The sequence below is a fragment of the Scyliorhinus canicula genome, chromosome 10 (assembly GCF_902713615.1).
Source record: "Scyliorhinus canicula chromosome 10, sScyCan1.1, whole genome shotgun sequence".
Taxonomy (NCBI): domain Eukaryota; kingdom Metazoa; phylum Chordata; class Chondrichthyes; order Carcharhiniformes; family Scyliorhinidae; genus Scyliorhinus; species Scyliorhinus canicula.
The window spans coordinates 41,851,103-41,869,151 of record NC_052155.1 but is presented as its reverse complement, the minus strand read 5'-3'; the positions used below and the strand labels follow the sequence as shown (position 1 = coordinate 41,869,151).

General features: G+C 44.8%; 1 protein-coding gene across 2 annotated transcripts in view; it reads left to right on the top strand.

The window, feature by feature from the left end:
* Window positions 1–7,842: 7,842 nt before the first annotated feature.
* LOC119972316 (1-phosphatidylinositol 4,5-bisphosphate phosphodiesterase gamma-1-like) overlaps window positions 7,843–18,049 on the top strand; it is a 296,119-nt gene continuing 285,912 nt past the window's right edge. For both annotated transcript variants that reach the window (XM_038808825.1, XM_038808824.1), the window contains exon 1: window positions 7,843–8,594. In XM_038808825.1, coding sequence (XP_038664753.1) covers window positions 8,375–8,594 — 220 coding nt within the window. In that variant the 5' untranslated portion in view covers window positions 7,843–8,374. The remainder of the gene's footprint in view (window positions 8,595–18,049) is intronic.

Below are 18,049 nucleotides of genomic sequence, written 5' to 3'. Positions count from 1 at the left end.
TAATATTGGAAAACTTTGGCAAATATCCAAGTCCACAAAGAACACCATTGAGGCTGAAAAGAGCAGGAGTAGTAGAAGAGCTACAATTGCCTTCAGCATCCAAATACTTGACAGTGAAAAGTAAAACCATCAGTGTTTCTACTCCGTGTACACCACAAAAATAAGCTTGGCAAAGCGAACGAATATACTGCATCTAATTGTGGGCTGAAATTATATACAGAATCAAGAATACCAACTATGAGGTAGAGATGAGAATCTCATTGAGGAATTCAATTGTGTTTTTGAAGGAAATAATGGACACCTGGGACTAAGTTAAAGGCTAGGATCTATTTAAAGAGCTCAGGTGATTTATATATATAATATGCTGTACCCAGAAGTGAGTCACATCTAGAATTCAATTGAAAAGTGTAATAATCCGCATGAGACCCATGGGGACATCCCAATTAATCTCCCTATGGGACTCATGGAATATGAGCTCCCCCACTATTGGGCCAAGGTCTGTCACCTGGGGCTCATAAAATTGCCTTATAAAAGATGGCCCGGACTGGGACAGGTGTGTTTGGTAGACCCAGTTGGGACCTTTGGACTGTAAGCCACGCTGTGGCCTTTGCTTTTGTTGTTGAATTAAACTTCATTTGAGTTTACGTTCTCGGGTCTCCTGAGCTTTTATCAAACATTTGTTCGGTTTACAAAACAACATCTCAGAATGAGTTGAATTTAATCAAGGAGTTCAAATGGTTTATCTAATATTAGACATCAGTCTACATACACCACACAATAATAACTCAACTGTTCATATAATATAAATAGTCTGGTAAAATTATTATGGGCCAGGGTTTAGAAAACCCCAAAATGTATCATGTAGTTCACCTGACCCACAACTTTTAATAGATTGTGGTTATGGGGAGCACAAGGGCCCACTCTACAGGTGTGATGCAACAGAGATCTAAAGTACTTTTAAAAGAAAACAATGTTTATTATATGAATCCAGTTAACATTTTATAAATACACAAGAAACATCTTTGCAACTATCAACTCAAATACTTCCCCCAAAGAATACACTTAATCTTTCCTAGGAACATCCATAAGACAAATACTCTCTTTAACAAAGATAGCAGGTTTAAATTCTCTACTGAGAGCAGTTAGCACTTTTAAATCAGCAAGTGATCTGAAGACATTCTTTTCATGCAGAGAGAGATCAAAATTACACCTTGTTTGGCTGGATACAGCTCCAACTCTGAAAATGAAACCAAACACACACTGTAGCTGCCAGCTCAAAAATAAAAAATAAATACAGACAGAAAGCCCAGCTCCACCCACACTCTGACATCACTGCAGCTATTTGATAAACACACATTTCTTAAAGGTACTCTCAAATGACAAAAAGATCAGTCTTTCAGGTTTGTCACTTACCTTCTCTTTGCCTGTACTGGCAAATGTACCGGGTGAATAATAAAAGTAGGAAATACCAATCAAGCCACATAAAATCAAACTTCCCTCAGTTATATTGTAAATGTAGCAGTTGCGACAATTCCTCACCTACCTGAATTAATAGTACAATTAGCACACAATCAAATCATTCAGATAAACTCAAAATCAGCCATAAACATCTCCATCCTCCCATATTGTGATTTCACTCCCCATGTAAAATTGAGAAACTTGTCTTCAGATGTACCACCTTGGATAATAGATACCATTGTCTGATACAGTCTCCAGCTCCTCCATTCACCTTGGCTCACCTTGCGAGTTAAAGGAACTGTACACAAAGAGCTGTAGTCAGCGCAAAATGGAAGCAGGATTGAAAAACGTATTCTATTTAGGTCCTGTAATTGAAGAGTACAGATAGGAAGGAGAAGTAGAAAAAGGAAGTGAGGAGGAGGCAAACAGGTTAACAGTGAGGGGACATTTTGCTTTATCACTATTGCTCCTAGGGAGAATGATAGAGGGTTAATGATGGGAGGAGTGCAATTGCAGCAAGGAACAGTGGCACCGAGATTCGCTGATGCCGAGATCAAGACACTGCTGGGTCCCGGGGAGAAGAGGTGGGACACCCGGTTCCCCGGGGTGCAAAGGAGGCTGCCATCCGCGGATGTCAACCGGGCCTGGGTGCAGTTGGCAGAGTACGGGAGCACCAGCACACCCATATTCCACATCGAGGGCGATCAAACCCCAGCCCCACCTGCCAGCAGTCTGCACGCACCTCACCCTGCACCACATGCTGACACCCATACCACTCATCATGACTGGGTGCCCTGTACCCTCAGGCCACTAGGCTTGGACATTCTGTGCTGCCCGCATCCGAGTGTCTCACACCGTGCGTTATCTATCCCACAGAAGAAGGTGGCCCACCCTGACGGGGCCTGCCGGTCCTGCAGCCTCTTACCGTTGCAGAGCAGAGGGCTTTGGACCTGGTCAGTGGGGTTGGAGAGTGGGCAGTCAACGAGGCGGAGGTTGGCATCGGAGAAGCAAACGAGCCACCAATGAATTATGATGGCCCTACATGCACGTGCAGCAGCACCTCCCCCCCACCCCACCCACCCACGATCTAACCATGCGTCTTGTCTTTTGTCTTGCAGGATCACATAAGTTTGCGATAGGGGCTAGGGAACAATACTTGTAAGTATCACAATAAACACCTATTAAACAACATTCCAACTGCCAGCTGGGTGGTGCCCGGCGGTGGCTGGGGGTGGGGGCGGCTGCACCACCACAGCCCACGGTGGGGCGCGCCGGCTGGCTGCCTTGCAGGCTGCGGCAATGGCTATCTGTGCCTGGTCATCCTGGTCCTGGGGGGAAACTCCGACCCCACGGCCCATCCCCTAGTTGCCTCCTGCTACTCCCCCTGGACCTGGCAGTCACCCCCCCCCCCCCCCCCCCCCCCCCCCCGCCTCTTCCCCCAACCTCCCAGTCAGTGGCAGGACTGCCAGTCCACGGCTGTGCCTTTGGGAAAATGTCTTACCTCCTCTCTCCCCCTCAGCAACCACAGCACCTAGAACATAGAACATAGAACATAGAACGATACAGCGCAGTACAGGCCCTTCGGCCCTCGATGTTGCACCGACATGGAAAAAATCTAAAGGCCATCTAACCTACACTATGCCCTTATCATCTATATGCTTATCCAATAAATTTTTAAATGCCCTCAATGTTGGCGTGTTCACTACTGTTGCAGGTAGGGCATTCCACGGCCTCACCACTCTTTGCGTAAAAAACCCACCTCTGACCTCTGTCCTATATCTATTACCCCTCAATTTAAGGCTATGTCCCCTCGTGCTAGCCACCTTCATCCGCGGGAGAAGGCTCTCGCTGTCCACCCTATCTAACCCTCTGATCATTTTGTATGCCTCTATTAAGTCACCTCTTAACCTTCTTCTCTCTAACGAAAACAACCTCAAGTCCATCAGCCTTTCCTCATAAGATTTTCCCTCCATACCAGGCAACATCCTGGTAAATCTCCTCTGCACCCGTTCCAAAGCTTCCACGTCCTTCCTATAATGAGGCGACCAGAACTGTACGCAATACTCCAAATGCGGCCGTACTAGAGTTTTGTACAACTGCAACATGACCTCATGGCTCCGGAACTCAATCCCTCTACCAATAAAGGCCAACACACCATAGGCCTTCTTCACAACCCTATCAACCTGGGTGGCAACTTTCAGGGATCTATGTACATGGACACCGAGATCCCTCTGCTCATCCACACTACCAAGAATTTTACCATTAGCCAAATATTCCGCATTCCTGTTATTCTTTCCAAAGTGAATCACCTCACACTTCTCCACATTAAACTCCATTTGCCACCTCTCAGCCCAGCTCTGCAGCTTATCTATGTCCCTCTGTAACCTGCAACATCCTTCCGCACTGTCTACAACTCCACCGACTTTAGTGTCGTCTGCAAATTTACTCACCCATCCTTCTGCACCCTCCTCTAGGTCATTTATAAAAATGACAAACAGCAACGGCCCCAGAACAGATCCTTGTGGTACGCCACTCGTAACTGAACTCCATTCTGAACATTTCCCATCAACTACCACTCTCTGTCTTCTTTCAACTAGCCAATTTCTGATCCACATCTCTAAATCACCCTCAATCCCCAGCCTCCGTATTTTCTGCAATAGACGACCGTGGGGAACCTTATCAAACGCTTTACTGAAATCCATATACACCACATCAACTGCTCACCACATCAACCTGTTTCCTAATTTTAAATACCACAAGTGAACCTCGCCATTGGTACTTCGAAGAATGAAAAAGAGAAGATTCTTCCCCAACCTAGTGAACTACAGCCATTGGCGACTCAACACAACAAACATTGAATATACGTAAGCCCTCACTTGCACCCTATCCCCGTAACCCAATAGCCCATCCTAACCTTTTTGAACACTAAGGGCAATTTAGCATAGCCAATCCACCTAACCTGCATGTCTTTGGACTGTGGGAGGAAACCAGAGCACCTCCAGGTGCTCCAGTTTCCTTCCACACATCCTGAAAGACGTGCTCTTTGATAATTTGGACATTCTGAATTCTCCCTCCGTGTACCCGAACAGGCGCCGGAATGTGGCGACTAGGGGCTCTTCACATTAACTTAATTGCAGTGTTAATGTAACCCTACTTGTGATAATAAAGATTATTATTATTTAAAAAAATAGGTGGACCATTCCAGTAATGCCAAACGATACACTGATATAATGCAAACTCGACATGGGAGCGAGGGCAAACCTCCTCAGTGTGTGCGGTTTGCACGGCCTGCGAGTTCCACCAAAATTCGTAAAGCAACCAAGACTGCTGATAGACTACAGTGGAAATGAGTTTGAGACGCTGGGGAAATGTGAACTCGAAGCATGGGTGCACAACAGAAGACAACAGCGTACCACCTTCCATTGTGGACATGAAACGTGAGCCTATCCAAGGGGCGGGTGCTTGTGAGGTCCTGAGTCTAGCGACTGCACGTACCAGTCTGCAAAGCAACAAAAGATTACTGCGACTCTCAACTTGACACAGTGGCAAAATTATCAGATGAGATGCGAGCAATAATAAAAGTGGAGGAAGATCAACCAGAGACAGAGAGTCCCAGGTCGTTGGGCTGAATGTCCTCCTTCATTGTTGCTAAGGACACTGCAAAATTCCGGCTAGCAGTCTTCAAAAATGAGGATATGCTCAGTGACATGATACAGGAACATGATGAGCCCATCCTGCAGTATTTACAAGATGTCGCCATAAAATTCTCGGATCTCGCACAGCAAATGAGTTTCACTCTGGAGTTCAAGTTTGAATCAAATTAGTACTTCACAAATGAGGCACTGAAAAGACATACCAGATGGAGTCACAGCCTGATAGACCAGGCTTCTTTGTTTTTACAATCACGGGATGTACGGGCTGCCACATCGACTGGAAGAAAGGAAAAAAATGTCACAATGAAAACCATTAGAATGAAGCAGTCGCATAAGGATCCGCCTCGTCATAAAGCAGTCACGAAAACTGTACTAAATGACTCTTTTTTTAATTTCTTCAGTCCTTCTGAGGTTCCAGAGCATGAAGTGTTGGGTGGAAGCTCTGCAGCGAGATTTACTGCTGATTTGAAAATAGGTCAATTCCTACATGAACACATAATTCCACGAGCAGTGTTATACTTCACGGAAGACGATGATGATGAGTACGATGATATTGACTCCGATGATGAGGACTACGAGGATATTTATGAAGACCATGAATATGACAAAGAAAGTGAAGGCTTGGAGGGTGAACCAAATGAGGACGACGATAAAACACTGGTAAGATTGTTTTGTGGGAGTGATGAGGTGATCACAACGGAAGCCCAGGCTGAGCAGGACACCAAGAAGTGCGAAAGCTCGGAGATGGCACACGCAGAGATGGGAAGTGAGATTGCAGCAACAGACACTTTGCGGTACATGACTCAGCTGCGAACAAGTTAGTCACGGAAGCTATAATTCCCATCTTAGAGAAGCTGGCTCCAGAGGCATATGGTGAGTTATCTCAGGTCCATGAAATGCTTCCAGCACTGGACTCCCCAGCACTCAAGGCCACTCCGTCAGAAGATGAGTTAGAGGAGCAGATGGCTGTATCAATTGGCAGCTCTACGATGACGGATGATACGTACATCGTAGTACAAGACATGGATGAGCCATCACTTGGCTCTACAGGAACAGACGAGGTATGCATTGCCATTTTGAGTGATGAGGATCCAACGTAGCACCCAACGTTGGGGAGGTGGATTCAACCCAAACACCACACTGTGAGGCTCTGCAGCCACCCATTTAAAGGGCAGATTTAACCATGACTGCACAATCCCTCGGAAGCATAGCAACACGAGGCACCTCAACAGACGATCCACACACTGCTGATCCCATAGCGGAGTCCAGCGGCCAGATGAGGGTCACCAAACCCAAGAAAACAAGGAGGATCTGTTACAAAAACATTCTCAAAACAAAAAAATGAAGAGAAAGAGAGAAGGAGAGTGAGAGATACAGTGAGTCCCCCTGTTGACACCAAGCAAGAAGACGTCGACAATGTGGCCGACAGGCCAGAGAGTACACAATGCCGCATCAAAAAGCATCGCACAAAGATACGGAAAAAGCTGGTGATGCAGGCGTGGCCAGCAAGGATACCAGCCTTCAAAAAGCATTGCGTCAAAAATATAGCACAAAATACTGGCAAGGCAACCAGTCTTCCAGAAAGCTGACCAGAGCCCAGGCGATCAGCGGGGTGATCGGGCTGGAGAGGCACAATGAGCTGTGCACAAGGGACATCCTGAGCAGGCATATCATGTCAATGGATGCATAGTTAAATCTGTTTATACATATGCCACATGTATAAAATAACTATACCAATCATGCTGTGTACATAAAAGTTAAAAATGTTAACATCTCCAAAGGAAAGGGGATGTGGTGATATGACTGTGTATAATATTGTACATAGTTAGCAATGTAACCTCCAACCAGCTGGTGGTGTCAGACATAGGTCATGTGACATCTGACTCTCCGCAGTTGGTAGTAAGGCGTGCATCAGGACAGACGCACAACGGGGTAGCTGCAGGAGAGTTCACGAAACTCAATCAGTAATTTAGTCTGTATAGTATTCTGTTTGTTACCATTCCAAGTAAACAGTGAATCATCATTGTAGTTAAGTCACCAGCAGTTCTGTATGAATCATTGCTGGGACAAGGTCACAGAACACAACAGATATGTCTTTGTTTTTCCCCATTTGTCACCTCTCTCTTTTCAGATCCTGTTTCTTTGCTGACACCTCTTCCTTGGTTACATTTTATATATTGGATATATTATTATATACCTCTGCTGCATCAGTCTTAATTTCAGATTGCCTATTCCCCATAGCATGTCACGGTATCCCAAAAGCAACTCAGTGGGATGCATTTGTTTGTAATATGACATTCATGCCAGTATTATATCATGAGTATCCCTGTCTGCCTCCTCCACTCTAGACAAATGCCCTCTCTCCAACACCCCCCCCCCCCCACCCCCACAACAATATAAATCTGACCCTATTTCCAATTCTCTCCAGCTTTGACAAAGAGTTATCCAGACTGCAAACGTGAGCTCCCTTCTCTCTCCACAGAGCGCCTGAGATTGTGCGGCATTTTCTGTGCCCAATAGTTGTCCTATTTAATATTCGTGTTTGCCTCTACCCTGCTCTTTCATACCTTTCCAACCACTTCCTTCAAATCTTGATTCACCCCCTTCTCTCTCTAGATGTCGCTGTCTTTCATTCTTTCCAGTACTTATTCCACCCCCCTTCTCTCTTCCACCCCCTTCCTCCCGGAGCCTGTAATATTTCAGATTCCTGTCTCTGATCTCTTTCCGGCTATGTGTCTATGTGCAGTTTCCTTTGGGCTCGGCTGTGCCTTTCCACCGTGTCCATTCCACTTGGACTCAACCCGTGAAAAAGAGAGAGGGGATTCTATATTATATATATATATATATTACATATATGTATGTGTGTCTGTGTGTCTGCGTGGAGATACATAGATATCTATATTTCGAGGAGGACTCAGCCATCAGTGCGTCTGTACAAGCGAGGGTTTGACAGCCAGGAGAACGTCCAGACATCCAGGAAACAGGCAAGGTTCCAACACCCCATCACAGGAGCAATTTCCACTGGCGTTTTCTTTCCACCTTTAATCGTACGAGGATGTATTAGAGAAGGGGAGCCCCAGGGTCCCTGGCCAACAGGAGGCTGATTGATACACAGGGAGGGGGGTAAAAAAACAAGGCAAAGGGGGAAAGTGACTTATCTGCCAATCCGAATTATATTGCCTGTGTTTGTTATTTTTTTGTTGCTGTTCGTTTTGCGTGCTTTTCCTCGGGTTTGAAGGAACCTCACGGATGATGCTCTGAAAATGTCAGTGTCCAGGGTCGGTTTTCCAAACGGGTTTTTGCTGGAAGATGGGAGGATGGAGGCAGAAGTCAGCAGGATGGTCGGAAACTTGGAGATGGGGACGGTCATGACTTTGTACTATCAGAAAAAGTCCCAGCGACCGGAGAGGAAAACTTTTCAGCTGAAACTAGAGACCAGGCAGATCACCTGGTACAGGGTGTGCGACAAGATCGAAGGAGAAAGTAAGTGAAATAAAGAAACCACCTAGAATGTTGATAAGGTAATCTGCAGGTACCAGTTTAGATGGAACCATATGTGGTTCAGAGTGGGACAAATGCAAACTCTACATTGCTTAGCTCTTCTATTACTCAATTTTATAAAAAAAAGTGATTGTGGTTACTAATATTGGACAGCTGATTGGATCATTTGTGTGAACAGAAATTATGTTCAGGGAGATATGGAATAGATATATTCCAATTCAATGTGTGTGTGTGTGTTGGTAAATATATGCTTAACACCACATGATGATTATTGCTTAAAATAGTTTGCTTCCCCTGTGAAAAAACACTTGCTGAGGGTTCATTCTTAATTAAGGCATTCAGCATGCTAGGTTTTATTGGTCAGAATATTGAATCTAGGAGTTGGGATGTCTTGTTGAAGTTGTACAAGATATTGGTAAATCACACATGGAATACTGTGTGGTCCATGTGTTCTGGCCAGTTCTGGCCACCCTATTATAGGAAGGACATTGTTAAACTAGAAAGAGTGTAGAAGAGATCTCCCAGGACTTGATGGTCTGAGTTACAAGGAGAGGCTGGATAGGCTGGGACATTTTTCCCTGGAGCATAGGAGGCTATGGGGTAATCTTATAGAGGATTATAAAATAATGAGGAGCATAGATAAGGTAGATAGTCAACATTTTCCCCCAAAGATAGAGGAGTCTAGAACTAGAGGGCATAGGGTTAAGGTGAGAGGAGAGAGATACAAAAGAGACGAGAGGGGAAATTTCTTCACACAGAGGGTGGTGAGCATCTGGAACGGGCTGCCAGAGGCAGTGGTAGAGGCGGGTACAATTTTGTCCTTTAAAAAGCAGTTTGACAGTTACATGCACGGGGTGGGTATAGGGGGATATGGGTCAAGTGCAGGCAAGTGGGACTAGCTTAGTGATAGAAACTGGGCGGCATGGACAAGCTGGGCCAAAGGGCCTATTTCCATGCTGTAAACATCTACGACTTTATGACCTTATTTAACATCTTAGACAGTAAATGACTTTATGCCATTAATTACCTGTAATACGTTGACCCCCAATTGTCCAGTTTCATAACAGCAATCATCTGATTTTAGCAAAATGTTCTGCTGGATGACCAAGGATGGGTTTTAATTTTTTTTTAATTAACACAAACTTTGAAGGGATGTAGCTGTAAAATAGTGGATCACAATAGGTTCTTGAGTTCATTTTTTTGGTTCTCATTGACTCTGCAGCATTGATTCTGAAGACCCCCCCCCCCCCCCCCCCCCCGATTCTGACGCCCCTTCTTCTGTAGGGGTCTACTCTTGTTGAGGTAGAGGTCTAAGATTCATTGGTTTCTCACTAGATACTTTGCCCCAGTGGCCATTGTTCAAAGTAAGCCCATCTGGCTAATGTCAGGGTGTACTCTTACATAACATTTACACCATAGAAACAGGCTGTTTGACACAGCAGACACAAGCTGGTATTTATGCTCTACACAAACTTCCTCCCACCCTTCATCTAACAACATTAACATATCCTTCCATTCCCTTCTCCCTCATGTGGTTATCTAACTTCCCCTTAAATGCATCTCTGCGACTCAGGCGATTACTCCCTGCGGTAGTGAGTTCCACATTCTAACCACACTCTGGTTTCGCCTGAACTCTGTATTGGACGTATCTTATGATTATGGCCCTCTAGTTCCGGCCGCCTCACAAACTATGTGTGCAGCTTAGCTATCATTAGGTAGAGTTGTCAGGCAATTGAGAGAACTAGATGCACGTTTCCCAAACATTCTTTTTTCCCTTTGGTAACCTATTGCAGCTCATGTTCGGGATTTGCCTGCAACAGGCAGAAAAATTGTCTGAAGCTCAAACCTGACTGCACATTGAAGGGTTCCAAATAAAACTGAAGCCTCAAATAGCTGACAAATAGTTTTCAAACTCATCCATAGACATTGTTTCATTAGTTAGCTAATTCGTTCTTATTAATATACATTAAAGCACTGTTTCTTGGAGCAATGAAATGGAATCTGGAGCTAGAAGGATTCCACTTTCGAGTAAACTAGCAGTGGATTACTGTCAGCTGTAAAAAACTCCCCCAATGTCCCAGGAATCTAAAGCCTTCCCTCCAGTACCGTCTGTTAAGCAACACATTCAGCTGCAATATGACTGTTCTTTGGAATTTTGGAAGCATTCCGAAGAAGACTCATATTGAACGTTAACTCTTTTTCTCTCTACAGATGCTGCCAGACCTGCCGAGTTTTCCAGCATTTGCCGTTTTTATTTCAGATCTCCAAAATCTGCAGTATTTTACATTGATTGCACATTCAGATGCGCTATCCTCCTGTTCCTATACTCACGAGTTCACGGCAGCGGGAGTCATCTGGAGCTACATTTTAAATCATTTCCTAGATCCCTGAAATTTGCCCGCAGGACCTCATCCCTCTTCCTACCAGAGTCATTGGTACGGATGCGGATCATGACTTCTGAGTGTTCACGGTTTCCCGTCGGAATGTTTGGCAGCAGCTCAGTGACATCTTTGCCTCCAGGGAGGCAACACACCATCCTGGAGTCAGGGCTGCAACCACAGAAATGTCCACCTGTTATTGAACCTCCCATCACTTTTGGTTTTCTGTACTTTCTCCTCCCCACCTTTGTACAGTTGTGCCACTCAGTATGCTGTAAGACCTTGGTTCTGGCTGCAGTCTTCAGAGCACTCTGCGACTCAGGCGATTACTCCCTGCGGTAGTGAGTTCCACATTCTAACCACACTCTGGTTTCGCCTGAACTCTGTATTGGACGTATCTTATGATTATGGCCCTCTAATTCCGGCCGCCTCACAAACTATGCACTGAATACCAGTTAGAGACCAAGGCCCACTCAGGTAACTCCTGTGCTACAAGCCTGCTCCTCGCCCATTCTGTCTGTGCTAAGATCTAAAGATCATCAGAAATAAGAGCAGGAGTAGGCCATTCAGCCCATTAAGCCTCCGTCGGTATTCAATTAGCTCATAGCTGATTTGATTGATTCGGATTAAGATGGAAGAGAAACAAATGGAAGGGAGAACATTAGTGAATGAAAATGAAATGAAATGAAGATCACTTATTGTCACGAGTAGGCTTCAATGAAGTTACTGTGAAAAGCCCCAAGTGAAAAGCCACATTCTGGCGCCTGTCCGGGGAGGCTGGTACGGGAATTGAACCGTGCTGCTGGCCTGCCTTGGTCTACTTTCAAAGCCAGCGATTTAGCCCAGTGTGCTAAACCAGCCCCATATGGCGATGTAAAGTAAAGAATAGACAACTGCGAGAGTGTTTTAGTGGTTTTGTTGATGCATACGTCAATGCAAAGAGTCTCGTGAAGATGGTAGATGAGCTTTGGGCATAACCAGACACTTAGAAGTATGATTCTATAGCTATTGCTGAAAATTGCCTAATAGAAGGGCAGAAATGGGAGCTCAACATTCCTAGTGACAGGACTTTCAGACTGGACAGAGTGGAGTATGAAGGAGTTTGCCATGTTGGTTTAGGGAACGATCACAGTCAAGAGGAGGGCTGATATGCTAAAAGGAGCATCAATTGAAGCCATAAGGGTTGAACAAAGTCTTTGAAAATGGCCAATGACACCACTGGGGAGTATAAAAAGACCCCTTATTGGAAGGAGATAGAGGAGCAAATAGAAGGTAGATTTCTAAGAAGTTCAGAAATAACATGGCAGTGCTAGTAGATTTCAGCTATCCTTGTTTTCATAGAATTTCTACAGTGCAGAAGGAGGCCATTTGGCCCATCGGGTCTGCACCGACCCTCTGAACGAGCACCCTACCTAGACCCACTCCCCTGCTCAATCCCCGTAACTCTACCTAACCTGCACATTCCTGGACTCTAAGGGGCAGTTTAGCCTGGCCAATCCACTTAACTTACACATCTTTGGACTGTGGGAGGAAACCGGAGCTCCCGGAAGAAACTCACGTAGACATGGGGAGAACGCGCAAACTCCACACAGAAAGTCACTCAAGGCCGGAATCGAAGCCAGGCCCCTGGCGCTGTAAAGCATCAGTGCTAACCACTGTATTAATATAATAAGGTCAATCTGAAAGGTATTGAGGGTGCAGGGGTTTTGAAAATGCATTCCGGATAAACTATTTAGTCAGTCCTTAGCTGACTCAACAAGAGGAGGGGGAATTCTGAACTTAGTTGTCAAGAATGAAGCCAGGTAGGGCAGCACGGTGGCCTAGTGGTTAGCACAACCGCCTCACGGCGCTGAGGTCCCAGGTTCGATCCCGGCTCTGGGTCACTGTCCGTGTGGAGTTTGCACATTCTTCCCGTGTCTGCGTGGGTTTCGCCCCCACAACCTAAAAATGTGCAGAGTAGGTGGATTGGCCACGCTAAATTGCCCCTTAATTGGAAAAAATGATTGGGTAATCTAAATTTATAAAAAAAAAGAATGAAGCCAAGGAAGGTGAAAGGGGTATAGGTGGGGCAGGACTTTAGGAACAGTGACCGTAATTCAATTAGATGTCAAATATTTATGAAGAAATAAAAACAGAAAATGCTGGATTAGCTCAGCTGGTCTGGCAGCATCTGTGGAGAGAGAAACAGAGTTAACGATTCAAGCCCACTGACCCTTGAACATTATATTAGTACAGATTTTGAATTGGGGATAGATCAGTGTTACTAAGCTGAGATGTGATTTGACAAAAATGGAAACAATTACGTGAAAGTAGATCAGTGTCAAAGCAGTGGGAGGCATTCGAGAAGGATATAAAGAAAGCTCATGAAAAATATGGTTCCACAAAGAAAAAGGGTGAGGCTCCCAAATTTAGATCCCTCAAATGTCAAAGAGCTACAGAGTAAGATAAGGTAAAACGTAGCTGCAAGAAGCTCAATACTGCAGGAAACCTTCAGGGGAGAAATAAAAGTAAGTAAATTACGAAAGCAAAGCAAGGGCATGAAAAAATATTGGCAAGTAAAACCAAGGAGAGTTGAAAGACATTTTATAAATGCATAATGTACAAGAGTGTAACAGGAATGAATAAGGTCTATTTGAGGCCATTGAGGTAGCTTGCATGTGGAGGACTTGCATTTGGTCTTAATGAATGCTCTGCATCTGCTTCAACAAAAGGGATGGGTTGGAGCCAATTGTAGTTAAGGAGGAAGAGTGCAAAATACTGGATTGGGTAAACATAATGAGGGGGGAAATATTCTGAGATGTATCTCAGGCTGCCACGGTAAGTAAGGGAAGAAATAGTAGAATTTCTGACCACCATTTCCCAAAGTTCTATGGCTGCAGCATTAGTGCTAACATTGTAAAAGGAAAGAATAGCCCAAATGATTTCAAGTCAGTCAGCCTAAACTTTGTGGTGAGAAGATTATTGGATAAGAATTTGAGAGACAGTATAGATCAGTGATCGGCAACCTAGGCTAGTGAGTAGGTCCTCCTTGATCTCTGTTAGCTGCAAAATTGAAATCAGGCTAAGTCACTAATCATGACCCCATGAATAAGATAAAATATATTTAACATATGCTGAATATTTCATAATGAGTTCTCAAAAATGCTTAATCATTTATATATTATTAGAACTGTCTTCAATTTCAAATGGTAAAAGCAAGAGCGCACAGTCAATGTTGTGTTCAATCAGCACGCAATTCACTTCACTTACCCTTGCTTTACATACGTATCACTTTAGTAAAATTGGTAGGAAAAATAATACGTGGACGGAAATCGGCATAATGTGGCGACCCTGCGCGGAATTCTCTGATAATGGAGCTCTGTCCCCATGCCCGCGGGAAAACGGGTGCAAATCACTCTGGACTTTCCTGGGAGTGCTCCTGGGAGTGCTCCTCCCAGCTCAGGGTGCCGATACGGGGCCCTGCACTTCCGGCCACTGGTCTGCACAACATGGCGGACCCACACCACGGGATGGCCCCAACAATATAGGCCCCCCACGATCGCGCGCGCCCGCTGATCGGTGGTCCCCGATTGCGTGCCTGGCTGTCCTAGATGCCCCCCTCGCTGACAGATCCCCCCGCCCCTCATCAGGGCAGCAGCGGACTGAGTCCGCAGCCGCCACTCCGAGCATGATGAGTGAACTGCGCCGATGGAAACTCGGCCAGTTGTTGGCAGAGAATCGCCGCGGGGGCCTCTTTCAATGGCCCCCGACCGGCGCCGCTTTGACCGAGCACGCGCAATTGCCGGCAATTCTCCGGTCCCTGGAGAATCGCAGGAGCGACATCGTACCCGATCGCTGGTCTGACGCCCATTCTCCGCCCCCGCGCTGAGCGCGATTGTGGCACAGGGACTCGGAGAATCCCGGCCCCTGTGTGTGGACAAAGTACAAAAAAACGCCTCTTGGGTTGCACTCAGAACCTTGATGGGCCGCATGTGACCCCTGAGCCGCAGGTTGCCCACCACTGATATTAATCATCATTTAAAAAGGCATTGAGTCATCAGGGACAGTCAGACGGGATTCTGAGGAAAAGTTACATCTGAATAACTTGACTAAATTTTTCAAGGAGGCAACAAGGAGGGTCAATGATGGTAGTAGTTCATTTGAAATCCTCGTTGCACTTAAAAAGAAAATTTGGATATGCACTTGACCTGCAGGGCAATACACTAAGAGTTAGAATGTAAGATTACTTCACCGTCACTGGGTCAAAGCCCAGGGATTCCCTGCCTAACAGCACTATGGATGCACCTATACCACATGGACTGCAGCGGCTTTAGAAGTCAGTTCGCCACCACCTTCTCAATGGAAATTAGAGAGGGGTAATAAACGCTGGCCCACATCGCATGAAGGGATAAGATAAAGTAGGCTGGATAGCTCTTTTGTTGCTGCATTAACATGATTGGTTGAATGGCCTGCTTTAGTCCTGATTACTTTTCTATGTTTTAATCTTATGCCTCACTTAATCACTTCTTCACCTCCGCGCACCACCCCCCCCCCCCCACTCCAATCTTTAAATGTCTTTATCTCTGTCTTTAATAGGGCAGCACAGTGGCGCTGTGGTTAGCACTGCTGTCTCAAGGCGCCAAGGTCCCAGGTTCGATCCCGGCTCTGGGTCATTATCCATGTGGAGTTTGCACATTTTCCCGGGTTTGCTTGGGTTTCACCCCACAACTCAAATGATGTGCAGGGTAGGTGGATTGGCCATGCTAAATTGCCCCTTAATTGGAGAAAATGAATTGGGCACTCGAAATTAAATTAAATAAAATAACATTTCTGTTCTTAATGTTGTCCTATGCTCTGTCAATTAGGGAAAGACAGATTAGACAATCAAGATGTGGCTTAACAGATAATGTAGAAAAGCACATTTGAGGCTTTTGTGGCATTGGATTGAATTCTGGAGAAGGTTAATGCTCAACAGATGGAATTGACTTTACCTAAGCCAAACCAGCATTACTGTCCTATGAATGTCTGCAGACAAGCATGTATAGCAGCAAAACAAGGAATATGGTGGTAGGCTTATAAATGAGTAGAGTAGTGGGCGGCACAGTGGCACAGTGGTTAGCACTGCTGCCTCACGGCTTCGACGTCCCAGGTTCGATCCCGGCTCTGGGTCACTGCCTGTGGAGTTTGCACATTCTCCCCGTGTCTGCGTGGGTTTCACCCCCACAACTCAAATATGTGCGGGGTAGGTGGATTGGCCATGCTAAATTGTCCCTTAAGTGGAAAAAAAAATGGGCACTCTAAATTTAAATAATAAAAAAAAATAGAGTGAATCGGCAGTTTTATGAAAAAGGGTAACCTGTTAAAGCAGAATCTTCCAAATGGTGTTATGAAAGTTGTGAGGAATTTGGACACCAAGTGGCATTTGCCAGAATCCACTGTTAAGCTCTAATTTAGAGAATATTGAGATCTCCCCTAGTTTTTCTAAACCCTCATCTACTGCTATCATTGGATGGACTTCACGTTTCATAGCTTTATTGTGTTGTTGAGCACGAACTGATTGGCTCTTTAATGGGTGAAATTATTCCTTGTCTTAACATTGAATTAATCCCTTTCTTTACCTTTGGAAAAATAGGTGCGAAACCTTTCTAGGTACATTTAAGCGTCTTAAGCCTGTTAAAAAGCATTTTAGCTCTCCCAATTCTGTAAATAACTTCGGAAATTCTATACTAAAGTCTACTGATTGACCTTCACCATTCTTTATTTCCGCAGATTAGATTGAATTCATTTATTGCGAGGGAGATTGAACACAAAAGTAGGAAGGTTGTACAGGGCATTAATGAGACCACATCTGGAGTATTATGTACAGTATTGGTCTACTTGTATAAGGGAAGATGTAAATGTGTTAGAAACAGTTCAGAGAAGGTTTACTGGACTGATACCAGGAATGGACGGGTGGTCTTATGAGGAAAGGTTACAGAGATTAGGTATATATTCACGTTTTAGAAGAGTAAGTGGTGACTTGATCACTGAGGGGTATTAACAGGATGGATGTGGAGAGGATGTTTCTTCTTGTGGGAGTATCAAGAACTATGGGTTACTGTTTAAAATTAAGACAGAGATAAGGAGAAACATTTTTTCTCTCATAGAACTGTGAGTCTCTGAAATTATCTTTCTCCAAAGTCAGTGGAAGTTGAGCATTTGAATATTTTTAAGGCAGAACTAGATAGATTATTGATTAAGAAGGGGGTGAAAGGTTATCGGGGAGTCGGCAGGAATGTGGGGTTGAGGTTACAATCAGATCAGCCATGATCTAATTGAATGGCGTAGCAGGATCGAGGGGCCGAGTGGCCTACACCTGTTCCCAATTTGTATGCTCATATGCCTTTCTACATAAAAACGAACAACTCCGAACTTGAATGATGTACAATACTTCAGTAATTAATTTCTCTCTCTCTCTGTAAAAATAGACAGTTGGTTCTCCCAGAACAGTTAGTCCTGGTCTGTGTAGCTTTTTGCAAGGTGGTTAAACAAAACCGTGGTTCAGCATCTTTCTGGAAGAACTGAAACTGCTGCTCCGGTAGCTAATTTAAAGTGTGTCCTGTGACCTTCTACCAGGATCTCTCTGCACTCCAATAGTTTCCACTTTCTGTAATCTCCCCTAAGAAGGGTAACTCAATATTTTGCGGACCTTCTGCTGCATGGACTCTGTTTCCTTTTAAAAAATCTTTTTGAGTGTTCTTCCTGTTTTTTATACAACAACAAACTACCTGAAAATGCCCCAATTTCTTTGCACCAATGGAATTGACTTCGGCATGACAGTTCCTGTTCCTATGCCTCTCTCGTCGGCATCAGCAACAACTAGCCTGGGCTGCAGCCATTAATTGCTTTTCATGCCGTACGTGCCTTCTTTTCTCTATTTTCCCTCTGCGTGAGAAACTTAAACGTATCAATTTCTTTGGGAGAGTTCAGCCCCCTGATCTCAGCTTGCCTTCTTAATTTTGCCAGAATCAAGTCTTCCAAGGACATATTTGGTAATGTAGCATCCATTACTCCAACAACTATTCTGTTTCAAATTAGATA